The following is a 22,158-nucleotide window of genomic DNA, read 5'->3' as shown; positions in this document are numbered from 1 at the left end:
GGGCAAGGCAGGCAGCCGAAACATGGCCCCCCGTTTCCCCCCTCGTGGACTACTGGATGCTCGCTGGGGCTGGAACCTCGAGGGAAGCGAGGAGAGAGAGCCACACGCAGGCACGACCAGCCTGCGCTGAAACCAAGGCAGGTCGGCCGCCCGCTTGGCGGCGTGCACTAGGACTAACAATAGCCCTCGCGTGACCCATGGGCGCCCACTGCCAGCCACACGCCGTGCCTGAAACGCCGTGCTTGCACGCCCGCCCTGGCAAAGCATCCTGCAGATCTCCATGTTGTGCATTGCATTACTCAAACAACCAGGGCGCGGCACCCGACGAGTGGCTGTGGCTGGTGCCGCCTCTTCCACTGTTGCCATCACCATTACCACGGCCACTGCCACGGCCATGGCCATCCTGAATTCTCTCCGCCCTGCGCCCGCCACGCCCCCATCATGGCCACGTCATTGATTCAAGCACGCGAGCAGTCCGAGTACTCTACCTCTCGTTCTGCCCCTTGCGTGCCTTGCTTGCTTCTTCACCTCACCCTGCGTATCGCCTCTGCCCTCTCCCCCCCGACTCACTCGCTCGACGTGCTCAAAGGGCTTGCTTCCCATGTCCCTTGCCTCGCAGACCCCACGCACCAAGACGCCCGTCGTACAGCGTTTCCCCACACCTCCATGGCCACTGACATGATGCCCTCGGCGCCGGCGGCGGCTGATGCAGCTGCCGCATCAACCCAGAAGATGTCTCGCTACAGGAGCGTGAGGCGTGCCCAGGAACAGCACACGAGACCGCCCGCACACTGTTCGCAGCACCACCAGCCGTCGCATCCAGCGCCCCTTATGCCTGCTGTTCCAGACTCACCGCCTCAAAACGACGTGTCGCTCAGCAGGAGCATGAGTCGCTATCACCGCCGACCCGTGACCTCGCACGCGACCAGCCCGCAACCCCCTCTGCAACGCCTGAACCCAGACTCGGATGATTCAGAGCCTCCGCTGCCCCAGTCGCCGCCTTCTGCTTCCCGATACCGCACCCCAGGCTCCCCGTACCACTCGTCACATGCTGCCAATACCGCCCAGCGCCGCCCCAGGTCCTCCAACGCTCGCGGAGAAGCATCCCCCCCGCCCAGCGATGCGCCCAGGCAACTGTCGCTCAGGAGCGATGACAGCGCCCGGGAAATCCTCGCAAAGGAAAAGGAGCGCCAGCGCCAGCTGAGAGAAAAGCACGACGCAGATGCGCGCGCGAAGAAACAGGCCCGCCAGGCCGAGCTGGACAGGGCCGAGAAGCTGCGCCAAGAAGAGGACGAAGCTGCGCGCCTGCGAGAACAGCAGCGAGAGGCTCAAGAGGCCGCCGACGCACGGCGCCGGCAGAGAGAAGAGCAAAAGGCAGAACAGGAGCGTGGAAGGCGACTGCAAAAGGTCGACTCCCGAAAGGCTTCTCAGTCCAAGGAAGAACGACAGCGGCAACCGTCAAGGGCACCACCGCCCTTGACGTCTCCCACCGTCTCTCCCCCGCGGCAGCAAGATGTAGGCGTCGGCATGTTCAAGAGGAGAAAAGACGACGCCCTCGGCCTCGATGCGCCTGCACAACTCGCCCCCGCGCCGCAACTCTCCCTCAGCCTTGACAGCCACGCCGACGAGACGATTCGACCGGGCGGAGGAGGCGTAGTACGAAATATCGATGCACCGACGTCAGCTGTGAATGCTGGTGACAGGGTATGTTCGTTGCTTCTTCGGTGTAATAATGCGACTAACAGAAGCGGCAGCGCGTTACCGTGGTTTGCAACAAGAAGCGCATCTTGCTACCAGTCACCCCTACCACTACGCCCCTGGACTTGATCAAGTCTGCTTCCACAGTCCTGACCGACCCCATTGATGTGCGTACCGCCGTCATCTCCGAGTACTTTACCAAAGTCAGCATCACGCGCCCGCTGCGCAACTATGAATATGTGCGAGATGTCATGAACTCGTGGGACCACGACAATCAAAACGAGCTGACCATCATCGACTCGGACGTGGACGGAATCAACCAGGATGACTTGCTCGCATACAAGGTCCCAGAGACCAGGCCCGAAGGCATGTCATGCTACATTCAGTACTCGTCGCGACCCGGCAAATGGAGCAAGCGCCTCCTTACGCTGCGTGCTGATGGCCAGTTAGTCATGGCCAAGAACGAAAAGACAAAGGAAAAGGACCTCGAGAACATCCTCACACTCACAGACTATGACATCTACACGGTCACGCAGCAGAAGCTGGCCAAGGTGAAGCCGCCCAAGAAGATATGCTATGCCGTCAAGAGCATGCAAAAGTCGAACATCTTTGCAGACGAGTCGCAATACGTCCACTTCTTCTGCACGAATGACCGCGACACAGCCAACCTCTTCTACGGCGCTCTGCAAACGTGGCGCAGCTGGTACCTCAAGCATCAAAAGGGCGAGGGGCAGAAGAAGAAGTCGCCGGCGCAGCGTAACATAACTGCCGAAGCACAGCAGACATCAGGTCATTCGCGGGGCGAGTCGGTAGGCTCACATTACCAGCTCGGCGCTTTCTCGTCGCTTCTGGACATGGACAGTTTCAATAAGAAGCTGGATGAGATTGAAGTGCACAAGCCCGGCGAGTTCCCGGATGACAAGCCTCTCTCCAAGCTGGATAGCAGAGCCATGCACACGCGGAAAAAGTCGCTGCGGGCGAAGAACCCGCCTCCAGCAGCTTTGGGCAGGAGTGCAGCGAGTAAGGCCGGCGCGTCGCAGCCCATGTCGCGGCAGACGTCTGGACAGCGCAGCTCCGACGGCAAAGAGGACGAAGAGTTTGCCTCTGGTGGCCTTCTGGGCCGAACCTACACGGAGCGGCAGGCCGCCGCCCAAGCGCGGGAGCAGGCGTCGGGGCCGTCAAGCCCATTTACAGACGGGCCGTCACTGCTGAACAACATCAGTCGTCTGGGACCGCCGATGAGCGACAGTGGTGTAAAACGCAGCACTTCGGTGCGCAGCAATCACCATCGGAGAACGTCAGGCGAGCTCCAGCGAAGTGCTTCGAAGCGCGTGCCAGGCATGCCCGAGCCCTTGGTTGATCTTACGCCGACGTACCGCCCGCCGCCACAGCACCTGAACAAGGGCAAAGGGTTCAATCCGGGGGCGGGCGCAGGGCCGCTGGTCGAAAGCGCAACGTCAATGGAAGAAGCAATCAAGATCCCCTCGACATACCGTCCGGCGCCGCAGCATCTCAACAAGGGCAAAGGATACAATCCAGGGACGGGTGCCGGGCCACTTGTGGAGAGCGCAACGTCGATTGAAGAAGCCATCAAGATCCCTTCGACGTATCGCCCGCCGCCGCAGCACCTGAACAAGGGCAAGGGGTTTACTCCGGGCGCGGGTGCAGGGCCACTGGTGGAGAGCGCCACGTCGATTGAAGAGGCAATCAGGGTCCCTCCGTCGACGGATTGGCGCGCGGGTCGCCCAGGCACATCGCGGGCTGCTGGGCTGGACCGCACACGGTCGCTCAAGGGCCGTGGCGAGCCTCTTGCTGCGCACACCAAGAACAACCACGGAGGCATTCCCGAGGATGTTAGCAAGGCGTTTACGGGCGGGGGACTGGTGTCTCAAGCGGGCTACTCTCTAGGCAGAGACAGTGTGGGCAGAGGCGTCATGGACGGCAGCAAAGCCAAGGGACCAATGGTCAACCTGGCGACGAACAGCCAGTTTGCTGAAGGCAGCTTGCTGAGCGGGTTGCCGGTAGCCCCGCCGATTATCGATCGCAGTGGTGAGGACTAGCGATTGGGATGGTTTGCGGGCGGAACCATTACCCAAACGAGCCATGGGCGTATGTTTCTTGCATGCATTGTGATTTTAGCCTGATGTCCTCTCTCTTTTTTTTTATGTGTTCCTTTGTTTGCGACATGTGTTATGTAGGGCGGTCTACATGTCAACGGCCTGGTTGTCCGTAGGGATAGATGGTCGGGACTGATGGCGGAAGAGGCGGGGTTGTTTCTTGTTTACGGCCGATGCAGACGACATTATAATGAAAAGCTTTGAGATAATAGCAGCATAGCGGACGGGGGTCTAGATGCGACTAGCTGGAGACTGAGCGTGTAATACGACCCCAACAGAAAAAAAATATATCCTTGTCTCACACAAAACGACTTTTTTTTTCTTGCGCCATACTCGGCGGTGGTGACCTGGGCTTTGGATTTGAGGACGGAGTAGATGCCGCCGACTGCGGCAGGTTAGGGCGTTGCGTCATTTTGGGGGGGGGGGTTCAATTCGGGCGAGAAGCTACCTCTGTTGGCGACTTCTGTCGCAACCTCGAACAGAATGTGGTTCTGCACGTCTCGCGCTCCCGAAGCCATTGCGGGTGTTGGAGTAAGCTGGGTGGTGTGAGAGGACAATGGCGGGCTCGGGCGAGGTGTTTGGGGAAAAATAGAGAGCTGGAACAGGGTCAACGGAGCTTGAGCTCGGTGCTGGGTTAGACTGCTGCGGGCTGTGGCGCTAGAGGGGCGGTTGGATTACTTGGCTGGGGGGAGTAGGAAGTATTGGTCGCCAACAAGGTTGTGGTGCGGCCGCAGATGCAGTTGAGTCGGTGGGAACAAGGTCAACGGCGGGCGGCGTGGATATAGGCGGAGCGGTATTGGAGAGTGGCCGTGGAGCGGAAGAAGCCCTCGCGAGACGCTTTTGTTTGGGTGCACGAGCGTTGGTTAGCCTCGACGTGGGGAGGGATTGGGATTGGGATTGCCATGCTCATGCTCGGCCCACCGCCCTCCCACTCTCCGCGCCCCAGGGCGACTGTTCGCTTGTCGGGGATGACGTCGTCGGGCCCTCGCCGTGCGCCGCCGCATACACGCAATTTGCAGACGGCACATACACATCCAGCCACCGCGACAAACACGCGCAGTGGCAACGCCGGGCAAGGTTTTCTTCTCCGCGGCTGGCGCCCAATGGCCACAGTGAGAGCGCAAGGCTGCTGCGAAGACGGCCAGACGCGCGAGTCAACAACTCAACAGATTCGCGTGGAAATGAGAAGCGGAGCATCGACCGATCCCTTCGGGCTGCTGGCTTCATGCCGACTGCCCATGGCCATGTGCTCGATGCGCCTCACAACGGCGGCGGGCGAGGCGCAAGCCCGAAAGGCATCATGCTGGATGCACACGAGGCCCGCGCAGCCATATTTGCATCTGAAATGCCGCAGCGGTAATGGTACATACCGTGGCCGGCTCCAGCTCTGCTGCATTGCTTCGTCATACGGCCCAAGATTGCGGGGTTCCCGCCGGACGGGGGTTTGGGGGGGGGCCTAGGCGGAGGTAATACATCCACAGACTTGGAGGCGGAGACGGTCACGTGAAGTCACCGGCACGCCGCCCCCCCCCCCCCCCGCTAATGCGCCAGACTCTGCTTGCACCCGTCCCATCCCATGCGCAATCTACCCAACACCACACAATACCCCCCCAGTTTTGGATGCGTATACGCTCTTGGGCCCGTGGAACAGGGCATCGGTAGGCGCGCCACATGCTGCTCTCGCACTCGCCGGTAATGCTCACAAAAGTCGTAGGCGGCCGTCGAAGTAGAGCCCATTGTCCCCAAAGACCCCGCGTTGCTGGCCACCATCAAGTCCATGGACGAGCGGGGCATCAAGACGCTATACGGACGCTGGCTGATTGACGGTGCCCCGCGCGTGCTCCTCTTCGACACGGGCACTGGCTACAGGTGGCTCGACGAGTGGAAGGGCGACCTGTGGTCTTCGACAGGCATTCCTTCGCCCCCAGGCGATTCCGAGACCAACGAGGCCATTGTCTTTGGCTACCTCATTGCATGGTTTTTGGGCGAGGTAAGAGGGAAAACGTGGGCAAAACCGTCATTACTTGCGCTAATTGGCTTGTGCAGTATGTCTACCATGAAAAGAAGCGGGCTGTCATTGTCCAGTTTCACGAATGGCTTGCAGGTGTTGCGGTCCCTCTGTGCAAGAAGCGCCGCATCGACGTGACGACCATTTTCACCACGCATGCCACACTTCTCGGCCGCTACCTTTGCGCCGGCTCAGTCGATTTCTACAACAACCTCCAATATTTCGACGTGGACGCCGAGGCAGGAAAGCGCGGCATCTACCACCGCTACTGCATTGAGCGCGCCGCTACACACGCTGCCGATGTCTTCACAACCGTGTCGCACATTACGGCCTATGAAAGCGAGCATCTCCTGAAGCGAAAGCCCGACGGCGTATTGCCCAATGGGTTGAATGTCAAGAAATTCTCAGCCACGCACGAGTTCCAGAATCTGCACCAGCAGGCCAAGGTCAAGATCAACGACTTTGTGCGTGGACACTTCTACGGCCACAACGACTTTGATCCCGAGAACACGCTATACTTCTTCACGGCCGGTCGTTACGAGTACAGGAACAAGGGTGTGGACATGTTCATTGAATCATTGGCGCGCCTCAACCACAGGATGAAGAGCGAAAACTCCAACATGACAGTGGTAGCCTTTATTATTCTGCCCGCGCAGACAACATCGCTTTCGGTTGATTCGCTAAAGGGACAGGCAGTCATCAAGGCGCTCCACGACAGTGTCAACAGCATTGCCGAGAATGTGGCCAAGAAGCTGTTTGAGCGGTCTCTGACGTGGACAGAAGGCCAGGAGCTGCCCGAGGACAAGGACTTGATCACACCCGCTGACAAGATCTTGCTTCGCCGACGGCTGTTCGCCATGAAGCGCCACAACCTGCCGCCCATTGTCACGCACAACATGGTCAACGACGCCGAAGACCCCGTGCTGAACCAACTGCGTCGCTGCCAGCTCTTCAACCACCCGTCGGACCGCGTCAAGGTTGTGTTCCATCCAGAGTTTTTGAACTCGGCCAACCCAGTGCTGCCTATGGACTACGACGACTTTGTCCGTGGAACCCATCTTGGTGTATTCTCGTCGTACTACGAGCCATGGGGATACACGCCGGCTGAATGCACCGTCATGGGTGTGCCCAGTATCACAACCAACCTGTCGGGTTTTGGCTGCTACATGGAGGAGCTGATTGAGAACGCGCAGGACTACGGGATTTACATTGTAGACCGAAGGATGAAGGGCGTCGATGATTCGGTCAACCAGCTTGTCGACTACATGTTTGACTTTACCAAGAAGAGCAAGCGCCAGCGCATCAACCAGCGGAATCGCACGGAGCGCCTCAGTGACCTGCTCGACTGGAAGCGCATGGGATTGGAGTATGTCAAGGCTCGGCAGCTGGCTCTCCGACGGGCATACCCTGCGGCGTACGAAGGCGACGAGGAGCCCGACTTTTTCAACTCGCACGATATCAAGATCTCTCGGCCCCTGTCGGAGCCTGGGTCGCCCCGCGATCGCTCGGGCATGATGACGCCAGGTGACTTTGCTTCGCTGCAAGAAGGCCGCGAAGGACTGAGCACCGAGGACTACATTGCGTGGAAGCTTCCGTAAGTAACGACTGTGGTGATTGTGGAGAGACGGTTGCTAACAAACATGCAGTGAAGAGGAAGAGGCCGATGACTTTACCTTTCCGCTTACCTTGAAGACGAAGAGTAAGCCTAACTCAGGCGCAAACACCCCTACCATGACGACTGGAGTGAATGGTACTGACTAGACGTCTTTTTTCTCTCTTGTTGTTTAGGGCGATGAAAGAAGCAAAGATTGTCGAGGTTGTATTGATCTATTCCCTTGTGTGCGAGTTGATATTACGCGCAACTAGTGCATCAGAGGCGGAGAGGCGGAGAGCGAACGGGTGAAGAAGGACTGTGTGGGTGTCCTGTGTGGGCAGCAGGCCCGTGTATTTTAGGAATGAGAATATCAGCGTCTATCAGACCACTCGAATGGCGTGGGCACGGTCCGAATTGGTGTACACGTCGATTGCCGCAACTTCCGGACCAAGAGGGCACATGCGTCTTGGTTGTGAGGGCATTTCTGGCTTGGTGATGCATGCCGAGGGCCGGTGAATGGGCAAGCAGGGTAAGGCGGGAGGTGCACAGCCAAGCTGACGGAGCACGACAGTGCAACTCGTTACTGACGCTTACAGGCATGCCGTCACGACCAGCGAGCAGAAGATTGGCCAAGCCATACATGGGACGTCCGGCGTCAACAAAGCCGGAGCTGGCGCCGACTAGGGACGTGTGGGTGTGGCGCGGCTGGGCACTGAGGCGCAGCGGACGTGCTGCGCCAAGAACGAGAGGAAAAAAAAAGGGCGGTGTTGCATCTGCTGGCCGATGCAGGCTGATGTTTCAGGGCAACAAGCCCGTGAGGCCGAGGAGTTGGAGTTGGGATCGCCGCCGTCAAATCCGAATATAAAAAAGGGCTACTAGCGAGTCAAAGGGGACGACGCTGGGGGGGGGGGGACGTGGGTGGACAGGCGGAAATTGGATGGGGCAAACGAAGAGCTGAGTAGTTTTATGGAGCGAGTATGGGACCAGCAGCGGGCGTCAGAAAGGGCATCAACGGACCGACCCGGTAGCGCGATGGAGAAAAGGACCGTCTGGATGCATGGCAAAGGTGGGAATGGCGGATATGGCTCAAAGGGGGAGTGCAAGCAGAAATACGGGGGACGAGGGTGGGAAGATTTTGGTGGATATCACCAAACGATTGCCGGCTTATCGCGGTTGGCCATGTTTGCCAAGCGGCGTGTCGAGGCCGCGGAAGGCGGCGCGCGCCCAGGCTTGTGCTTGTGCTTGTGCCTGTGCAGCGCATCAGCATCGACTGGTGCGCCCGGACATTTAGTCGACCCCTGCAGACACAGACTGGAAAGGGTGCACATGCAGCAGGCGTCCATCCTACTACATACACATACATACTACTACATACACATACAGACTACACTCCACCACGCCACCTGCCACGCCCACGCCCACGCCCATCGCCAGACTGCCACTACTGCTCCATACACACACACACACACCCTCTGCGCCCCACCACCCTCCCCGCAACGCGTGAGCACCCCAGTTGCGGACATGATGCACGCCCACTGCCCCTCCGCATGCCCGCAGCCGCAGCCATGTGAGGCACTGACGTAGACGAACAGCCGACGTGTATACACTATTTCGCGCTCTTGTCGCCGAGCGACGTTCCGTGTTTTGCCCAAAACACCGCACATGGACGCCAAAGCTGCCGTCTTACATCATGGCACCCCCCCTCCCCCAAGGGAAACAGCTGGGTTTCAAGCTTAGTGACCAGCGCAAACCCTGGCGCCCATGTTTCCGCCATACGGTCGTCTCCTCTCGCCCTCACGATGCTGGCACTGCTGCACTGGCATTGGCACGGCTGGGACATCCAATCCCCCCCCCCTTCGTTCCGCCCACGCTTCCCCAGCGTCCACAGGCAATCATGTTCGGCCCCTGGTTGACCTTGGTCTCGTGTCTGCAAAAGTACACGCCGTCGTGGCTCAAGGCGCTCAAGCCGCACGCCAACTTCATAACATTGCACTGTATGTTTTGCAGAGAGCGCCACGCGACTTGTGTGCTTACAACATGACCAGATGCATACATTATCGGCTGGGCGCTTATTGGTTCCGTCATCATGTATGGCAATGGTCGCATCCCATACATTGATGCCCTCTTCTTCGCCAGCGGTGCCGCGACACAAAGTGGTCTGAACACGTGTGTATGAGCCTCGACACTGGGCGATCGCAGACTGACTGGCCATGCAGAATTGACGTCAACAAGCTAAGTTTGTACCAGCAGGTGCGTGCATGGGCCAGACTGCGTGTGACATGTCTCTAACTTGGGTGCAGATCACGCTGTATCTCATGACGTGCATGTGCACGCCCATCTTCATCCACAGTTCCGTCGTCGTCGTCCGCCTGTATTGGTTCGAGAAGCGCTTCCAGAACATTGTCCTCGAAAGAGGCAACAGGAGTGGTCGCAGCCGGACCTTGTCCAAGGCCAAGAGCGAAATGAAAAACAAACTGGACCGAGACGCTGGACGCGAAGAGCAGGCTGTCGGCGCGCGCGAAATCAGAGTCATGCGCGGTTCCAATGGTCACGCCCACGGTGGCACAATCGAGAATGAATACGCTTTCAGTGACGGACAGGACTCCACTGGAAACGGCATTCGTCCGAGACGATCGAGCTCCAGCGAAGACGAGATGCCTCCATTCGTTCGACCAGAGACTCCCGCGCAAAACCCCGCGGGTATCGTATGGGCAGACAATCTCAACAAGCCCTCGAAACGATTAAGCAAAGATTCCTTGGAAGATTCTCCTGCCAATCGACTTCCCCAGTCCAACAAGGAGAGGAGCATCGCTTTTGTAGAAGCCCAGCGCAATCCCACGGCGAGGAACAAGCTGCGTATTCCAGGCCCACGTGACTTTGACCAGGGTCTCACTCCAGAAGCAGTCAAGGGAGAGGAAGAAGAGTTGGACAGGACTACGAGTCGAGTCTCTCAAGAGTCTCGTCTCAATTCTCCCAGGAACCGCGAACGCTCCAACTCGCTGCCGCATGTTTTGAACGGAGACGACCGGCCGCTGAAGAACCACATCACCATCGATGTCCCGGACAGGCAGCAACGCCCCAATGGCCATTCCGTCTACAGCAGAACAAGGACCAACGACGCTGACGCAAATGGACCTTCGCCATCAATGCATCTCCACAACCGATCACGCACAAGGACTTTTGCTAGCTTCCTTAGTCGGGATAAGGAGGAAGATGAGGATCCAGTGCCCTATCTCAGCTGGACACCTACCCTCGGGCGTAATTCAAATTTTGTCGACCTGACTGAGGAGCAAAGAGAAGAGCTGGGCGGTATTGAGTACCGGGCTTTGAAATTGCTGGCGGTCATCCTTACCGTCTTCTATCTCGGCTGGCACACGATTGGCGTCATCTGTCTGGCACCCTGGATTAACCATAATGCTCATTACAGGGGCATTGTGGAAGCGATTGGTGTTAATCCCACGTGGTGGGGTTTCTTCACTTCGGCGTCCCTGTTCAACGACCTAGGGTTTACGCTTACTCCAGACTCGATGGTCTCGTTCCAACTTGCCATTTGGCCCCTGGTCCTCGGTACCTTTCTTATTATTATCGGCAACACTGGCTTTCCTTGCATGCTCCGCTTCACAATTTGGGTCTACTCCAAGTTGGTACCTAGGAGCAGTGCCGTCTGGGAAGAGCTCCGTTTTCTGCTCGACCACCCGCGTCGATGCTTTACGCTGCTGTTTCCAAGCAAAGCAAATTGGTGGTTGTTCTGGATCCTCGTTATTCTCAACGGTGTTGATCTCATCTTCTTCATCATTCTCGATCTCGACGACCCAACCGTCACATCCCTTTCTGGCGGCTACCGCTTCCTCGCCGGTCTCTTCCAGGCCGCCTCGACGCGCACTGCAGGTTTCGCCGTCGTCAACATTGCCGACCTCCATCCTGCGGTTCAGGTCAGCTATCTGATCATGATGTATATTTCCATCTTCCCCATTGCCATGTCGATACGTCAGTCCAACGTTTACGAAGAAAAGTCGCTAGGAGTCTGGACCGGCGATGACGCAGAGGACGGGAAATTGAGCTATCTGTCGCACCATGTCCGTCTCCAGCTATCCTTTGATCTGTGGTTTGTCTTTTTAGGTTTCTTCTTCATCTCCATCATCGAGGGCCCGCGTCTCGAAAACACAAACGAATACGCCTTCAGCCTCTTCTCCGTCCTCTTTGAAATCGTCTCGGCATACGGCACCGTCGGACTCAGCCAAGGCTTCCCAAACACAAACACCTCCTTCTCCGCACAATTCAAGCCCCTCTCCAAACTCATCATCATCGCCATGCAGATCCGCGGCCGCCACCGCGGTCTCCCCTACGCCCTCGACCGCGCCATCCTCCTCCCCTCGGAAACGCTCCACCAAAAGGAAAACGAAGAGGCCACCAGGAGAGCCCGTCGCGGCAGCAACGCAGTCGACATGGGCCCCGGCATGCCTCCAGGCAGCTTCTCCCGCACAGGCACCATGCTCAGCCGCAGGAGCACCGCCAGCGGCGACAGAATGGTGCAGGAAACTAGACCTGAACAGCTCAAGCGTATCCTGAGCGGTGCGTTTAGTGCCGGTCCTACAGGCTCTTCTTATAGAGAGAAGGCTGCTTAGAATATATATATATATATATGTCTCTGGTTGATCTTTTTTTTTCATCTTCCTGTTTTATACACTTTTTCTTGTCTCTTTTTTTTTCGGAACAAGGAACGGGGGGGGGTTATGGTGTATGTATTTCGGCTGCCGCGTATATCCCCATCTTTCTCACTTTCGGTTGATTTTTTCTCTCGCTGGCGTCCCTTTTTTTTTAATCATCGTCATGATTGAAAACTCACTCCCCCTTCTTGTACGAGAGATGTCCCTTGGGTCCTTTGTAGAGCGCGTGTTTGTTATATAGCGAGCGAGATTTTTTTCCGTTTTTTTTTTGGTCTCTCATCTTTTGGATCCAGCTATCTATCTAGGTTAGAGAGAGAGTTCTTTTTCGGTCTTTTTTCTGCGTAAGTACTCGAGTAGATTTGATAGCGTTTACGTTTGTTTATTTCTGTCTGTTGGACAACCTCCCCCCCCCCTTTTTTTTTAAAAAAAAACCCCCCCTTTCATCATATTCTTGCTGTTGTAGTGGTCCAAAAGTTGCAGGCGTTTGACTCTAAAAACCCTCCAAAAAGCACGTTTTTCTAATACATCAACATCAACACTTTGGATATATATATGTTTTTTTTCTCTTGGGAGAGAGAGAGAGAGAGGGGGGGGGCGAGCGTCGCGAATTTCAATGGCGTTGTCGTTATCTCGTTGTCTCGTTGTTACGCCAAACGTTACAAGTGGGAATGGTGAATAGACGAGAGGTATTCATTCATTCATTGTATGTACTTTTTTTTCTTCTTTTTTTGGGGAGAGGGTGCGTGTTTGTCAAGGCCAACACAGATATACGTACCATCGTTTTAGTTGGTCAGTGTCGTAAGAGTATGGAGCATGAGAATATGTAGAATCACTCGTTAGACTCTTTTCTATTTTATTTCCTTCGCTTTTCAAATATCTTTTCTTTCTTCTTCTTCTTCTTCTTCTTCTTCTTCTTCTTTCTCACGCGTATAATTTGTTGTTGTTGTAAACATTGTAAACAGTAGTACGTACTTGGTATAATATATACTGAATAACCATCATTGTATACACAGAAAGAGAGGAAAAAAACAAGAAGAAGAAAACTCGTGTAATTACATACATGTTGTGCACAAAAGCAAAGCAAAGCAAAGCAAAGCAAAGCAAAAACACTGCATACATAGCTTACTATTCCCGAACAAGCAAGAGAGAAAGATAGAGAGATATAAGTATAGATAGAACAATAAATAAAATGGTATTTCTTTAAAACGCTCATCGCTGAACACGCTTTTCAAAGCACTACTACTTGAGTGAGTTAAAACCAAGCAAGCAAGTCTATACTCGCTATGCACAAGAAAAAAGAAATATTCAGAACACGACAACAACTCATTTCACATGTCCAGCTTTATCCACTTGGATCGTCTCTCTGGGCAGAATCTCATGGACCTTTGTATCGAGGCCAACCCAGAATTTCCGGCCACGCCATTCGACCGTGACGCCGCCCCAAAAGGCCGTGATCCAAACAGGGAGAGCGAAGAACTCGCGGCCAAGCCACGCGAAAAAAAAGTCCTTGAGGGTTCTGCGTGCGCCGTCGAGCAGGCTGGGCTCGGCGGGAGTCTTGGTGCCGAGCAGGGGTTTTGTGACGTCGGAGCGGTGATATGCCTCTGCGGAGCGTTGCGGGAGGACAAAGTCTGGGGTGTCGGCGTCGATTTCAACCGTCTTGGCTGAGTGCAGGAGGAGGTACTGGATGTAGTCTACCGCACACCAGGCACACATGTGGAGGAGCCAGATGAGGACGAAGGACGGCCATGTGGGACTGATGCCGAGCTGAGCGAAGAAAGGGAGTGTCGTGAGAGCGTATGCGCCGTATAAGCCGCAGAGAATGCTTTCAGTGCCCGGCTCGACAAAGGTTGCTAGTGTCACGGTGAACTTGCGCACGCGCAGCCAGCGGATGCGGCGCTGCAGGTAAGCCTCGACGGATGTGTGACTGATGGGTTGGAAGCAAAAATCGCCAAACAGCATTCCGTGCTTGCCCCAAACTTCTTTCTCCGCTCCTGGCTCGGGTTGGTAGCCTCGCTTTTCGAAGGCTTGGGGTTCCTTCCAGAGCACGTCGCCGATGAGGTGGTCTTCGCATATGTTGTCGGAAAAGAAGTCGATTCCGGCAGCGCGTTGGGGATTCGACGACGTGACGTAGTTGAGCTGTGAGCGGCGGAACATGGTGCTCTTGCCCATGATGCAAGGCGCTACAGCAACTGTGTTGATGGCCTGGTAGAATTTTGCGTGCGCGGACGACATAAAGGCCTCGTCCAGGCGCCCTCCACCGCGCTGAAGAAGCTTCTTGACGGTGCTGTTGGAGTAGTTGCGGGGGTCTGAAGCCGTACTGGCGGCGATGTTGGTAGGAGGTGCTGTAACGGCTGATGTTCCTCCAAGAAGCTCCTTTCTGTCGCTGAGCGAGAGGCGCTGCGAGTCGAGGTCTACCGTGAGCGGTGTCTGATGCACGAATTTGTACTTTGTCTTGGGCTTCCCATTGCTGCCCTCTCCAAAGCCGCATAGCAGGTCCACCAGGCGACCACAGACGCCCTTGCCAACCCAGACGTTGCAATCCAGTATCCACACGATATCGCCCTTGGCCTCCCTATAAGCGCGGCTCATGTTCCTGATCTTGGGGTTGGGCCCCAGCGCATTGCTGTCCTTGAGCAGCAGCGGGTCTTCCTCTTCAACCAAGATTTGTACATGGACGTCTGGAAAGTCCTTGCATAGACGCTGGAGGATTGGAAACGCGGGGTCGGACCGTGAGGGGACACAGAACACGGTGTTCAGCCTGTTCTTGGGGTACGTCTGGCGGAGGGTCGCTGCGAGGCACTCGTAGAGGCGGGGGTCGAGGCCTTTAACCGGACGTATGACTGTGACATGAGGGACCCGGTCCTCGTCCATGGTAGTTACGCATGTTGCTGGCTGTGGCTTCGTCCAGTAATAGCGGAACAGTTGGATAAAGCCGATTGCGCAAACATGCCACACTACCACCCACCAGACAAGGCAGACGGTGGCGACGGTGATACGCAACGTAGAGACATCGTCTCGAGTCGCGAAGTCGGGCGCGCGAAGCATGCGCGAAAAATGAGGGTAGAGAGGCTATGAAGGTGGGATGTGACGAATCTCGCGGCGCGGAGGTTGCGGAGTTGCGACCCAAAGCAATTAATTATGTAAGTAGAGATCTGCCAAGACGAAACCACATTGCGTGCACTTGGTGGGATATTTATTCTAGTGCCAGTCACAGAGGCGCTAGAAGCGAGCAAAGACTCGGTGTGTCGAATAATGCGGAGGAGGAAGGGCCGTTTGCTGTTCAGACGTCACCGCCGGTGAAATTGCTCGTTGTGATCAGCGCGCTAAGTGCAACCTCCGCAACTCTCCGACTGCAGACGAGGGACGAGCAGGCGGCGTCAGACCACCCGAGACACTGTCGAGTGAAAATTCTTACGTGTCTTTATTCTGTTCATCTGCGATTACAATGTCGGCTGTATCACGGCATTACGAGTGCGTTGCATGAACCGTACGTTTGATTGTCCAACCAGAAGACGTATACACATTATACAAAAGTTTAAAGGTTGCATCAGGCACAAAACGCCACGCTATGCAAGTCTACGGCCCGAAATTAGTGTAGGCAGACGGTCCATAGTCTGGCTACACAAGCATAAACCAACATCAAAGTTCTCTTGTCTTGGCCCCAACCTCAGGCCTTGGGCTTCTTACGTACCAACCCTGCCGTCAATGTATTCACCCCGTTGGCAGCCCCCACATCAGCAGGTGGGATTGACTCCGTCTTGACCTTCTTACGAACTATGTCAGTTCCCAGTTCTTGCACTGACTCAGCCGACTGTTGTGCCGCATTTGTTGCCTCTGCTGAGGCATCTGGCTTCCTCTTCTTTCGCACACCCATGACTATAGTAGGTGCCGTGCCGCTTGTTAAGCCTGAAGAATCGCCTGTGGACACATGTTCTTTTCTCCCTATCACACTGAACCCCCAGTCGTCCACGCCACCCAACACGGCGATTTCCTCTTTCCATTTCCTTGTGCTTCGTGCTGCTGCGGCGCGGTTTGCAAACATCTGTTGCAACAATACTTCATGTGCACGATCATAGTTCTTTAGCGAGAAGCAAACCGTGCCACGAGAGGAAGCAGGCCACTTCCAATAGGGACTGTTTTCCGGTAGCTGCTTGGCCGAGTTGGACGTATTTGAACAATTCGATAGGTTTGATGAGCTTGACTTGATCTTGGGCAGGACCAAGGGAATGGGCCCGTATTTGAGCCTAGATTCTCTCTTCCTCCGGGTTGTCTTTGGGCGTTTAGGTGTAGAGGCGCTCTTCTGAGATTCATTTTGTGCGACTGATTGCGACGCGGATTGTTGCGACGGCGTATCCTCGTCTTCTTCGGGTATTGCAGGCTTCGGCGGTGAAATCACCACCCAAATGAAGCCTACTATTCGGCCTGAGGAACACTCTTGTCTGAATGCCATAAATTCCCAGAATTGGTCAAGCGTTTTGACGCTCTTCCACTGCCCATTGCTCCTCGAAGGTGTACCTCCATCAGCCACCATAGCATCTGAGCCTCGATCGGGAAGTTCCTCATCCAGCTCGTCAAGAAATCTGGCCTTTGGATCGTCTGGGAAATGTGGAACGAGGCAGCGCGGTGGAGCAGCAGGATGGGGAGCGATTTGAAGGAGCGGATGCGTGGTAGCCCATCGCCGAGGCGTGTTCGGGGCAGGAGTCGGTGGGATGTATCGGAGCGTATCGTATGGTTCAAAGCCCGGGATCACTAGGTAGCCCTTCGCTGTACACTCGGACGGTGATGCTGCGCTGTCCGTCTCGACCGGCTCATCCTCAACAAGGCGTTGGGGCAAGGGTTTCCGCTCTCCTTCAGCCTTGTATTCCCATATGATCGGATCGAGCACTTTGCACCACCACTTGACCAGGCCTCTGTCGTCCAGTACGTGCTTGTTCTTGTTCTCAATGCTTGCGGGAAATAGGTATTGGTCCTGTGCCCGTGCGAATAAAGATATGACCAGTTTCTTGCCGTCCCTCTGTCTCTCCCCTGCGAGCCACGATACAAATGTGCGGCAGATGGCCTTCAAGGGCGACGAGGATTGCGACCGCGGTAGTTGTAGCTCGGAAATGTAGCCTGTCGAATCGGCCTTGGATACGAAGATGGTGGTGAGGTTTCTCGTAGTGTAGATCAAAACTTCAATGGCAAGCACAAGCAGTTCTTCAGGCAATGCTGAGGCGACGGCATCTTTGGGGGTGACGGAAGCAGCCAGCGTATGCGACTCGCAGTATGTCTTTTCGGGTTTGCCATGGGGCGGAGCGGAGAAGAGGGCGGACGACCTGGAGGGAGGCGTGGAGTAGTGATAGAAGGTGATGGGCACGTCTCTTGGTATTTGCTCGGCCAGCAGCTCTTTCAGCGACCCGGAGGCCCCAGGACTCGCCATACTGGCGCAACAGAAGCACGACAAGGGGAAAGGTCGCGTATCGGGGAATGTGAGATGGGGGGGAGCGGAGCGCGCTCCGAGCTAGTGCGGATGCGGCAAGGCGTGGATGCGCGTGCGGCAACTTTTCGATGATGAACTTCACCTCCGCCAGCAGCAGCGCTTGGACTGGCCGCCCCAATCGGACCCCTCCACCTCCTCCGAGAAAAACAACAGCCTCAATGGCTTCCAAACGACCGCTGCAATCCCTCGTCTCCACCGCCTCGTCGTCGCTGCGGCCTGCGCAATCGTCCAAAACGTCCTTTGTGCGGACCTCCGCATGCGCATTTTCAACCACAACCCCATCCAAGGCGGCCGAATTCGACACAGAAGCTGAGGACCGGCCGCGATGGAAGCAGACACCCGTGCGCATGGTGGCCCCTTTTAGAATACGGCCACAGGCAAGAGGCGGCGTTTTCAAGGTCAATGAGGACCCCAAGCGGTTAGACGATGCCTATGTGCGCATGTTGGGCCCTGGAGGCGACAAGGTGCTGGGAGACGAAGTCAAGTGGCTAGCGGTGACACACAAGAGCTTCGAACACGGAAAGCGGGGGTTCAACGACCGATTGGCATATCTGGGTATGTGCATGTGGAAACGCTGGTCAAGAGGGGAGCTAATATCGAGGCCAGGAAGGAGGATTGTTGAACTGCAGACATCACAAGCACTGATCAACTCGCCGCAAGAAAGTCAATGGCCCAGAGATTCCAATGGTGTACCTATGAGCGACGAATTCGGCCGGAAACCGTACCTTCACCCCGCTTTGACCGGACTGCAGGGCTTGACCGAAGAGGCAGAAAATATGGTGCTGAGCAAGTCACGATTAGCCCCAATAGCAGAACGGTATGGTCTGGATAAGGTCACTCGGTGGAAACCCCGGAGGGTACGTGGTCCATGTCTGGCCAAGTAGATCAACGACTAACGAAAAACAGGCGGACCAGCTCCAGGCGTCTGGTCTTGAATCTGTTCTCATGACTTCGCTGTATGCCATTGTTGGAGCGGTGGCGCTCGAGCGAGGCGGCGAGGTAGCCAACAAGGTTGTGCAGGACAAGATCCTTACACCACTGGGCTTTAGCTTTTCGCCCGATTCATGACCTGAACACGACACGAACTTGAATTTTTCGTGTACAAGACCACCGTTCCGAAATCTGTACCATATTGTAAACAAAACATGACACGGTGCATGTCATGATTCTGTACCATTGTGACTAGCCTGTTGTCTTTGTCGCTCTAGCCGACAGGTGATACGAATGATTCAGTCCAGGAGCTCATCAGGCGATAAAGTGGAGTATCCATCTGACCGTTTCACCCGAGGCAAACTTACTTTCCCAACTACATAAGTACGTACGTACGCAGGCAACTTTCTCATTCGCACCCGCCCAAAACAGAAAAAAAAAAAAAAAAAAACGGGGAACACGCCCGTTTAAGGCAAGAAACAGCGAAAAACCATGGATTACTGCGACTTGTACTCGCCCTGTTTATCGTCTTGTTCAACACACTCGCCCTGTTCTCTTATTTCTTTTTTTTTCTTTTTTTTCCCCACCAAACACATACTCGCCCAAAAACATGCGCACAGACCCCCACATCTCACCCCCCACCCGCAAGCGCCTGGATAGGAAGTTAAGGAGCGATCGAACCGTGGATTCCTGCGTTTACTTTCTTTTCTTTTTTTCTTCCTTGCTTGCTTTTTTTCTTTCCGTCTTCTTCTTCTTCTTCTTCTTCTGCTTTTTTTGGGTGCATAAACTTGCTGAGAGGAGACTAGTGTGCGTCGTGCGCGCGCGCGGGCACTCTCCGGTGGCTCTTTTTTTTTGGTCTTGATGCTTCCCTACCCCTCTCCTCTACGACCTCACTCCGACGTTCACTACTATCCTGCATGCTGGTGAATGCCTACAATACATACACACATGCATACACGCATCCTTCTTCTTCTTCTTGATCATACTGCCCTAGTCAAGCAGTAGTGTCCCTTTTTCCACCTTCATTCTTCACTTTGTTTTGCTTTTAGCCAAATATCCTGGTGCTTATTTCCTAGGCTCAATCTGTGCATCCACCCGCGTCTTAGGGCGACTTTGTGATGACTGCTGCATACGGCAAGTGTACTGATTCTATTGATTGTAGCACGTTTCACTAAGAGTGGGGGGAAAGGGGGGGGGGGTCTAAACTGTACTCTGGAGCCGGCCTGTTTTGGCAAGTTTGTGCAAAAGGGTGTTGGTTATGGTGGAGATTTTGACGTGACCGAGGCACGTGAAGGGCGTTGGGCCAAGGTACAAGGGTTGGTCTAGTAAACTGCCTCTGAACCGCATGTCCGCTTGTCATTGCAATTGTTATGCCGCAAACATGTTCGGCCTTGGTATTTGTTTTGCGGCTCTTGAAAACGGACTCTGGGTAAGTAGTGCGTGCGGTCATGATTGTTGCAGGTATTGAAATTGGGAATTGTATAGAAGAGGAAGAAGAAGATGATGATGAAGAAGATGAAGAAGAAGAATGAAGGTAAGGGAAGGGAAGGGAAGGGAAGAGAAGAAGTCAGTCGTGATTGCTCAGTTAGACCCTATGTACAACTTGTATTGGCTAATGGATGGATGATTGAAAAAAACAGAAATACTCAAATGCGGATATAGTCGGGCAATATAATGAAAAAGAGTGGTGGCGCCGCCAAATGCCTACTCTGGGTATAACGAATGCGAAGGAAGAAGAAGAAGAAGAAGAAGAAGAAGAGGCCAAGACGTATGTTGACGATGATGACGATAACCGTCCATTCAAACACGCCTTCCCAAACGCCCTCGCCATGACAAAAAAACCCATGATCCGTATTCAAAACGTCGTGCCGGGTTTATTTTTGCGCCAAAACATGGCTTTGGCAGCATTCACGCTCTGCTGCTGCTGCTGGGGCGGCGGATCGAATTTCGGGGGTGGCGGCCGTCCATCCTCGATATCCAGCTGCTCGAGCTTGCGCTGCGAGTTGCGCTGTAGTTCGCGCTGGAGACGGCGCTTGTCCTTCTTGCGCATCCACGCGACCCAGAGACAGTAGCTGGCGGCGATGATGCCCATGCCGCCGATTACGCCGCCGACGACGGCGCCCGCGAGGCCTTGTCGCGCCCACTCGGACTGCTTGGGGCGCTGGTAGGCGACGGGCGTGGTGCGCGGGCAAAAGGTGACGGGCATGACCATGTTGTTTTTCTGGATGGCTTCGGCTAGGTAGAAGGTATTGCTGTCGTAGTCGGCCATGAGGTAGACTTGGCCCAGGAAGGCGGTTCCGAGATAAAACGGGGTGTCGGCGGATTTGGCGCGGTCCTGGACCGGCGTGATGTTGGAGGCGTTCATGAGGACTTCTGGGGGCAGGGTGACGGTGAAGCCGTCTTCGAGCACAATCGACAGTGTGCCGTCGAAGCTGTTCTTGAGCTTCAGCGAGTTGTCGCCCCATGTGTTGTCCTGCTCGGCGCCGAGCTGCTTGATCAAGTTCTGCGTGATCTGGTAGGGCAGAGAAAAGGGAAACTGTTCGGTTGTGATCTGGGCTTCAAAGGCGTCGGGCCGCGACTGCATGTCGGTGAAGACGGTGTTGTCGAAGAGCGATGTGTTGGAGTTGTCGGATGTCTTTGTGATGATGATGTCTTTGACGCGGACACTCATGGGGTTGGTGTTGGCAATGTTCATGGGATACTGGTGTGCGTCGCCCGTGAAGCGCCCAGAGTCGTATCCCCCAAAGACATTGCTGCCGTTTACTACTCCCCCCGCGCGATCAAACCCTTGGCCAATGTAGAGGGAATATGTTGATCCGGTAATGATGTTTTGCGCAACAAGATCCCGCAACAGCGTCGACGAAGACCCAACACCGACTCTTCCTGGAGTTATCGACCCCGACTCAGCGACTTGGATGGTGGTGTTTGAGACAAGTGTTTGTGATGCGGCGTCCGTCTCAAAGTAGTGTGTATATAGCCGGACCGTTTCTTGACCAAAGAATCCCAAGAGGTTATCCTGGGCTGCGTCTAGTGTCTTGAAGCCATCCTTTTGCTCGAAACTACATCACATGTCAGTGGGCAGCATGGTCATGTACAGAGGGAGGCAACATACGACGTCGAGTCTTGGGGGCTGTAAAAGCCGCCCGTACTCGTATCGCAGTTCTTCAGTGTCGTATTGCCTTTGCAGTACTCGGTCGACGCAAACGAGGTAACGTTTTGCTGTAATGAGGGCCAAAGACTTTGGTTCTGTGCGGGGGTCCCAAGGCCAATGAATGATCCGTACTGGAAAACTGGAGAGTCGTGGACGGCCCGCTTGTGGATATCGACGTATACTGGGGGCTTGGAGCAGTTCAAGGCAACTGTTGACTGAGCCAACAGCACAGTTGCAGACAGGTACAAAAGGGAAGACGCCATGACGAATAGTAAGAGACGCTCAAGGCCAGTGAGCTGCAGGTCAAGGAAGAACAAGATGGGCTGGGCTTATAGCACCGCCTCGCAGATATGGACAAGAAGGAATCACAGGGCGTCTCAAACCAGCGTCGTAGAGGCGCCAGAGGTAATATGGCGTCTCTGTACGTTCCAATCAACCTGTACGTCGACGCACTAGGACAGGCATGCAGCCAGCCAGCCAGTCAGGCCAAGGGCCAGCTATTCTTGCATGCGGG

The 22,158-nt window shown here is 55.3% G+C and overlaps 7 protein-coding genes across 7 annotated transcripts; 4 read left to right on the top strand and 3 right to left on the bottom strand.

The window, feature by feature from the left end:
- Window positions 1–558: 558 nt before the first annotated feature.
- Window positions 559–4,047, top strand: SETTUDRAFT_164396 (uncharacterized protein). Its single transcript, XM_008030321.1, has 2 exons — window positions 559–1,704; window positions 1,755–4,047. The coding sequence occupies exons 1-2, from the start codon at window positions 667–669 to the stop codon at window positions 3,756–3,758; spliced, it is 3,042 nt and encodes a 1,013-aa protein (XP_008028512.1). The 5' UTR covers window positions 559–666; the 3' UTR covers window positions 3,759–4,047.
- Window positions 4,048–4,996: 949 nt separating this feature from the next.
- SETTUDRAFT_172634 (glycosyltransferase family 3 protein) lies at window positions 4,997–7,821 on the top strand (the record flags this gene model as incomplete). Its single annotated transcript, XM_008030320.1, has 5 exons — window positions 4,997–5,177; window positions 5,430–5,473; window positions 5,530–5,805; window positions 5,862–7,417; window positions 7,470–7,821. 5 exons carry the CDS (start codon window positions 4,997–4,999, stop codon window positions 7,582–7,584), a joined length of 2,172 nt encoding a protein of 723 aa, XP_008028511.1. The 3' UTR covers window positions 7,585–7,821.
- A 1,464-nt stretch (window positions 7,822–9,285) lies between these two features.
- SETTUDRAFT_42817 (uncharacterized protein) lies at window positions 9,286–12,074 on the top strand. The gene is made up of 4 exons (XM_008029969.1): window positions 9,286–9,411; window positions 9,463–9,583; window positions 9,634–9,667; window positions 9,718–12,074. The coding sequence occupies exons 1-4, from the start codon at window positions 9,312–9,314 to the stop codon at window positions 12,040–12,042; spliced, it is 2,580 nt and encodes an 859-aa protein (XP_008028160.1). The 5' UTR covers window positions 9,286–9,311; the 3' UTR covers window positions 12,043–12,074.
- Window positions 12,075–13,407: 1,333 nt separating this feature from the next.
- On the bottom strand, window positions 13,408–15,129 carry SETTUDRAFT_138944 (glycosyltransferase family 21 protein; the record flags this gene model as incomplete). Its single annotated transcript, XM_008030319.1, has 1 exon — window positions 13,408–15,129. One exon carries the CDS (start codon window positions 15,127–15,129, stop codon window positions 13,408–13,410), a length of 1,722 nt encoding a protein of 573 aa, XP_008028510.1.
- A 622-nt stretch (window positions 15,130–15,751) lies between these two features.
- Window positions 15,752–17,503, bottom strand: SETTUDRAFT_93076 (uncharacterized protein; the record flags this gene model as incomplete). The annotated part of the gene is made up of 1 exon (XM_008030318.1): window positions 15,752–17,503. One exon carries the CDS (start codon window positions 17,501–17,503, stop codon window positions 15,752–15,754), a length of 1,752 nt encoding a protein of 583 aa, XP_008028509.1.
- A 179-nt stretch (window positions 17,504–17,682) lies between these two features.
- Window positions 17,683–18,847, top strand: SETTUDRAFT_42814 (uncharacterized protein). Its single transcript, XM_008029968.1, has 3 exons — window positions 17,683–18,118; window positions 18,170–18,420; window positions 18,470–18,847. The coding sequence occupies exons 1-3, from the start codon at window positions 17,722–17,724 to the stop codon at window positions 18,629–18,631; spliced, it is 810 nt and encodes a 269-aa protein (XP_008028159.1). The 5' UTR covers window positions 17,683–17,721; the 3' UTR covers window positions 18,632–18,847.
- Window positions 18,848–20,107: 1,260 nt separating this feature from the next.
- Window positions 20,108–21,907, bottom strand: SETTUDRAFT_42813 (uncharacterized protein; the record flags this gene model as incomplete). The annotated part of the gene is made up of 2 exons (XM_008029967.1): window positions 20,108–21,552; window positions 21,606–21,907. The coding sequence occupies 2 exons, from the start codon at window positions 21,905–21,907 to the stop codon at window positions 20,349–20,351; spliced, it is 1,506 nt and encodes a 501-aa protein (XP_008028158.1). The 3' UTR covers window positions 20,108–20,348.
- Between the last annotated feature and the right edge of the window lie 251 nt (window positions 21,908–22,158).

The sequence above is a fragment of the Exserohilum turcica genome, assembly GCF_000359705.1.
Source record: "Exserohilum turcica Et28A unplaced genomic scaffold SETTUscaffold_4, whole genome shotgun sequence".
In the NCBI taxonomy this organism is placed as follows: Eukaryota; Fungi; Ascomycota; class Dothideomycetes; order Pleosporales; family Pleosporaceae; genus Exserohilum; species Exserohilum turcicum.
The sequence above is the reverse complement of the archived record's forward strand: the minus strand, read 5'-3'. Positions and strand labels throughout refer to the sequence as shown.

Excerpts from the sequence above, each read along its gene's own strand:
- SETTUDRAFT_164396 (XM_008030321.1), top strand. The coding sequence starts at position 667 with ATGGCCACTGACATGATGCCCTCGGCGCCGGCGGCGGCTGATGCAGCT. Across the intron at positions 1,705-1,754 it reads CTGTGAATGCTGGTGACAGG|CGCGTTACCGTGGTTTGCAA; the intron begins GTATGTTCGTTG and ends CAGAAGCGGCAG.
- SETTUDRAFT_42817 (XM_008029969.1), top strand. The coding sequence starts at position 9,312 with ATGTTCGGCCCCTGGTTGACCTTGGTCTCGTGTCTGCAAAAGTACACG. Across the intron at positions 9,412-9,462 it reads CAACTTCATAACATTGCACT|ATGCATACATTATCGGCTGG; the intron begins GTATGTTTTGCA and ends CAACATGACCAG. Across the intron at positions 9,584-9,633 it reads ACACAAAGTGGTCTGAACAC|AATTGACGTCAACAAGCTAA; the intron begins GTGTGTATGAGC and ends CTGGCCATGCAG.
- SETTUDRAFT_42814 (XM_008029968.1), top strand. The coding sequence starts at position 17,722 with ATGGCTTCCAAACGACCGCTGCAATCCCTCGTCTCCACCGCCTCGTCG. Across the intron at positions 18,119-18,169 it reads CGACCGATTGGCATATCTGG|GAAGGAGGATTGTTGAACTG; the intron begins GTATGTGCATGT and ends TATCGAGGCCAG. Across the intron at positions 18,421-18,469 it reads CTCGGTGGAAACCCCGGAGG|GCGGACCAGCTCCAGGCGTC; the intron begins GTACGTGGTCCA and ends AACGAAAAACAG.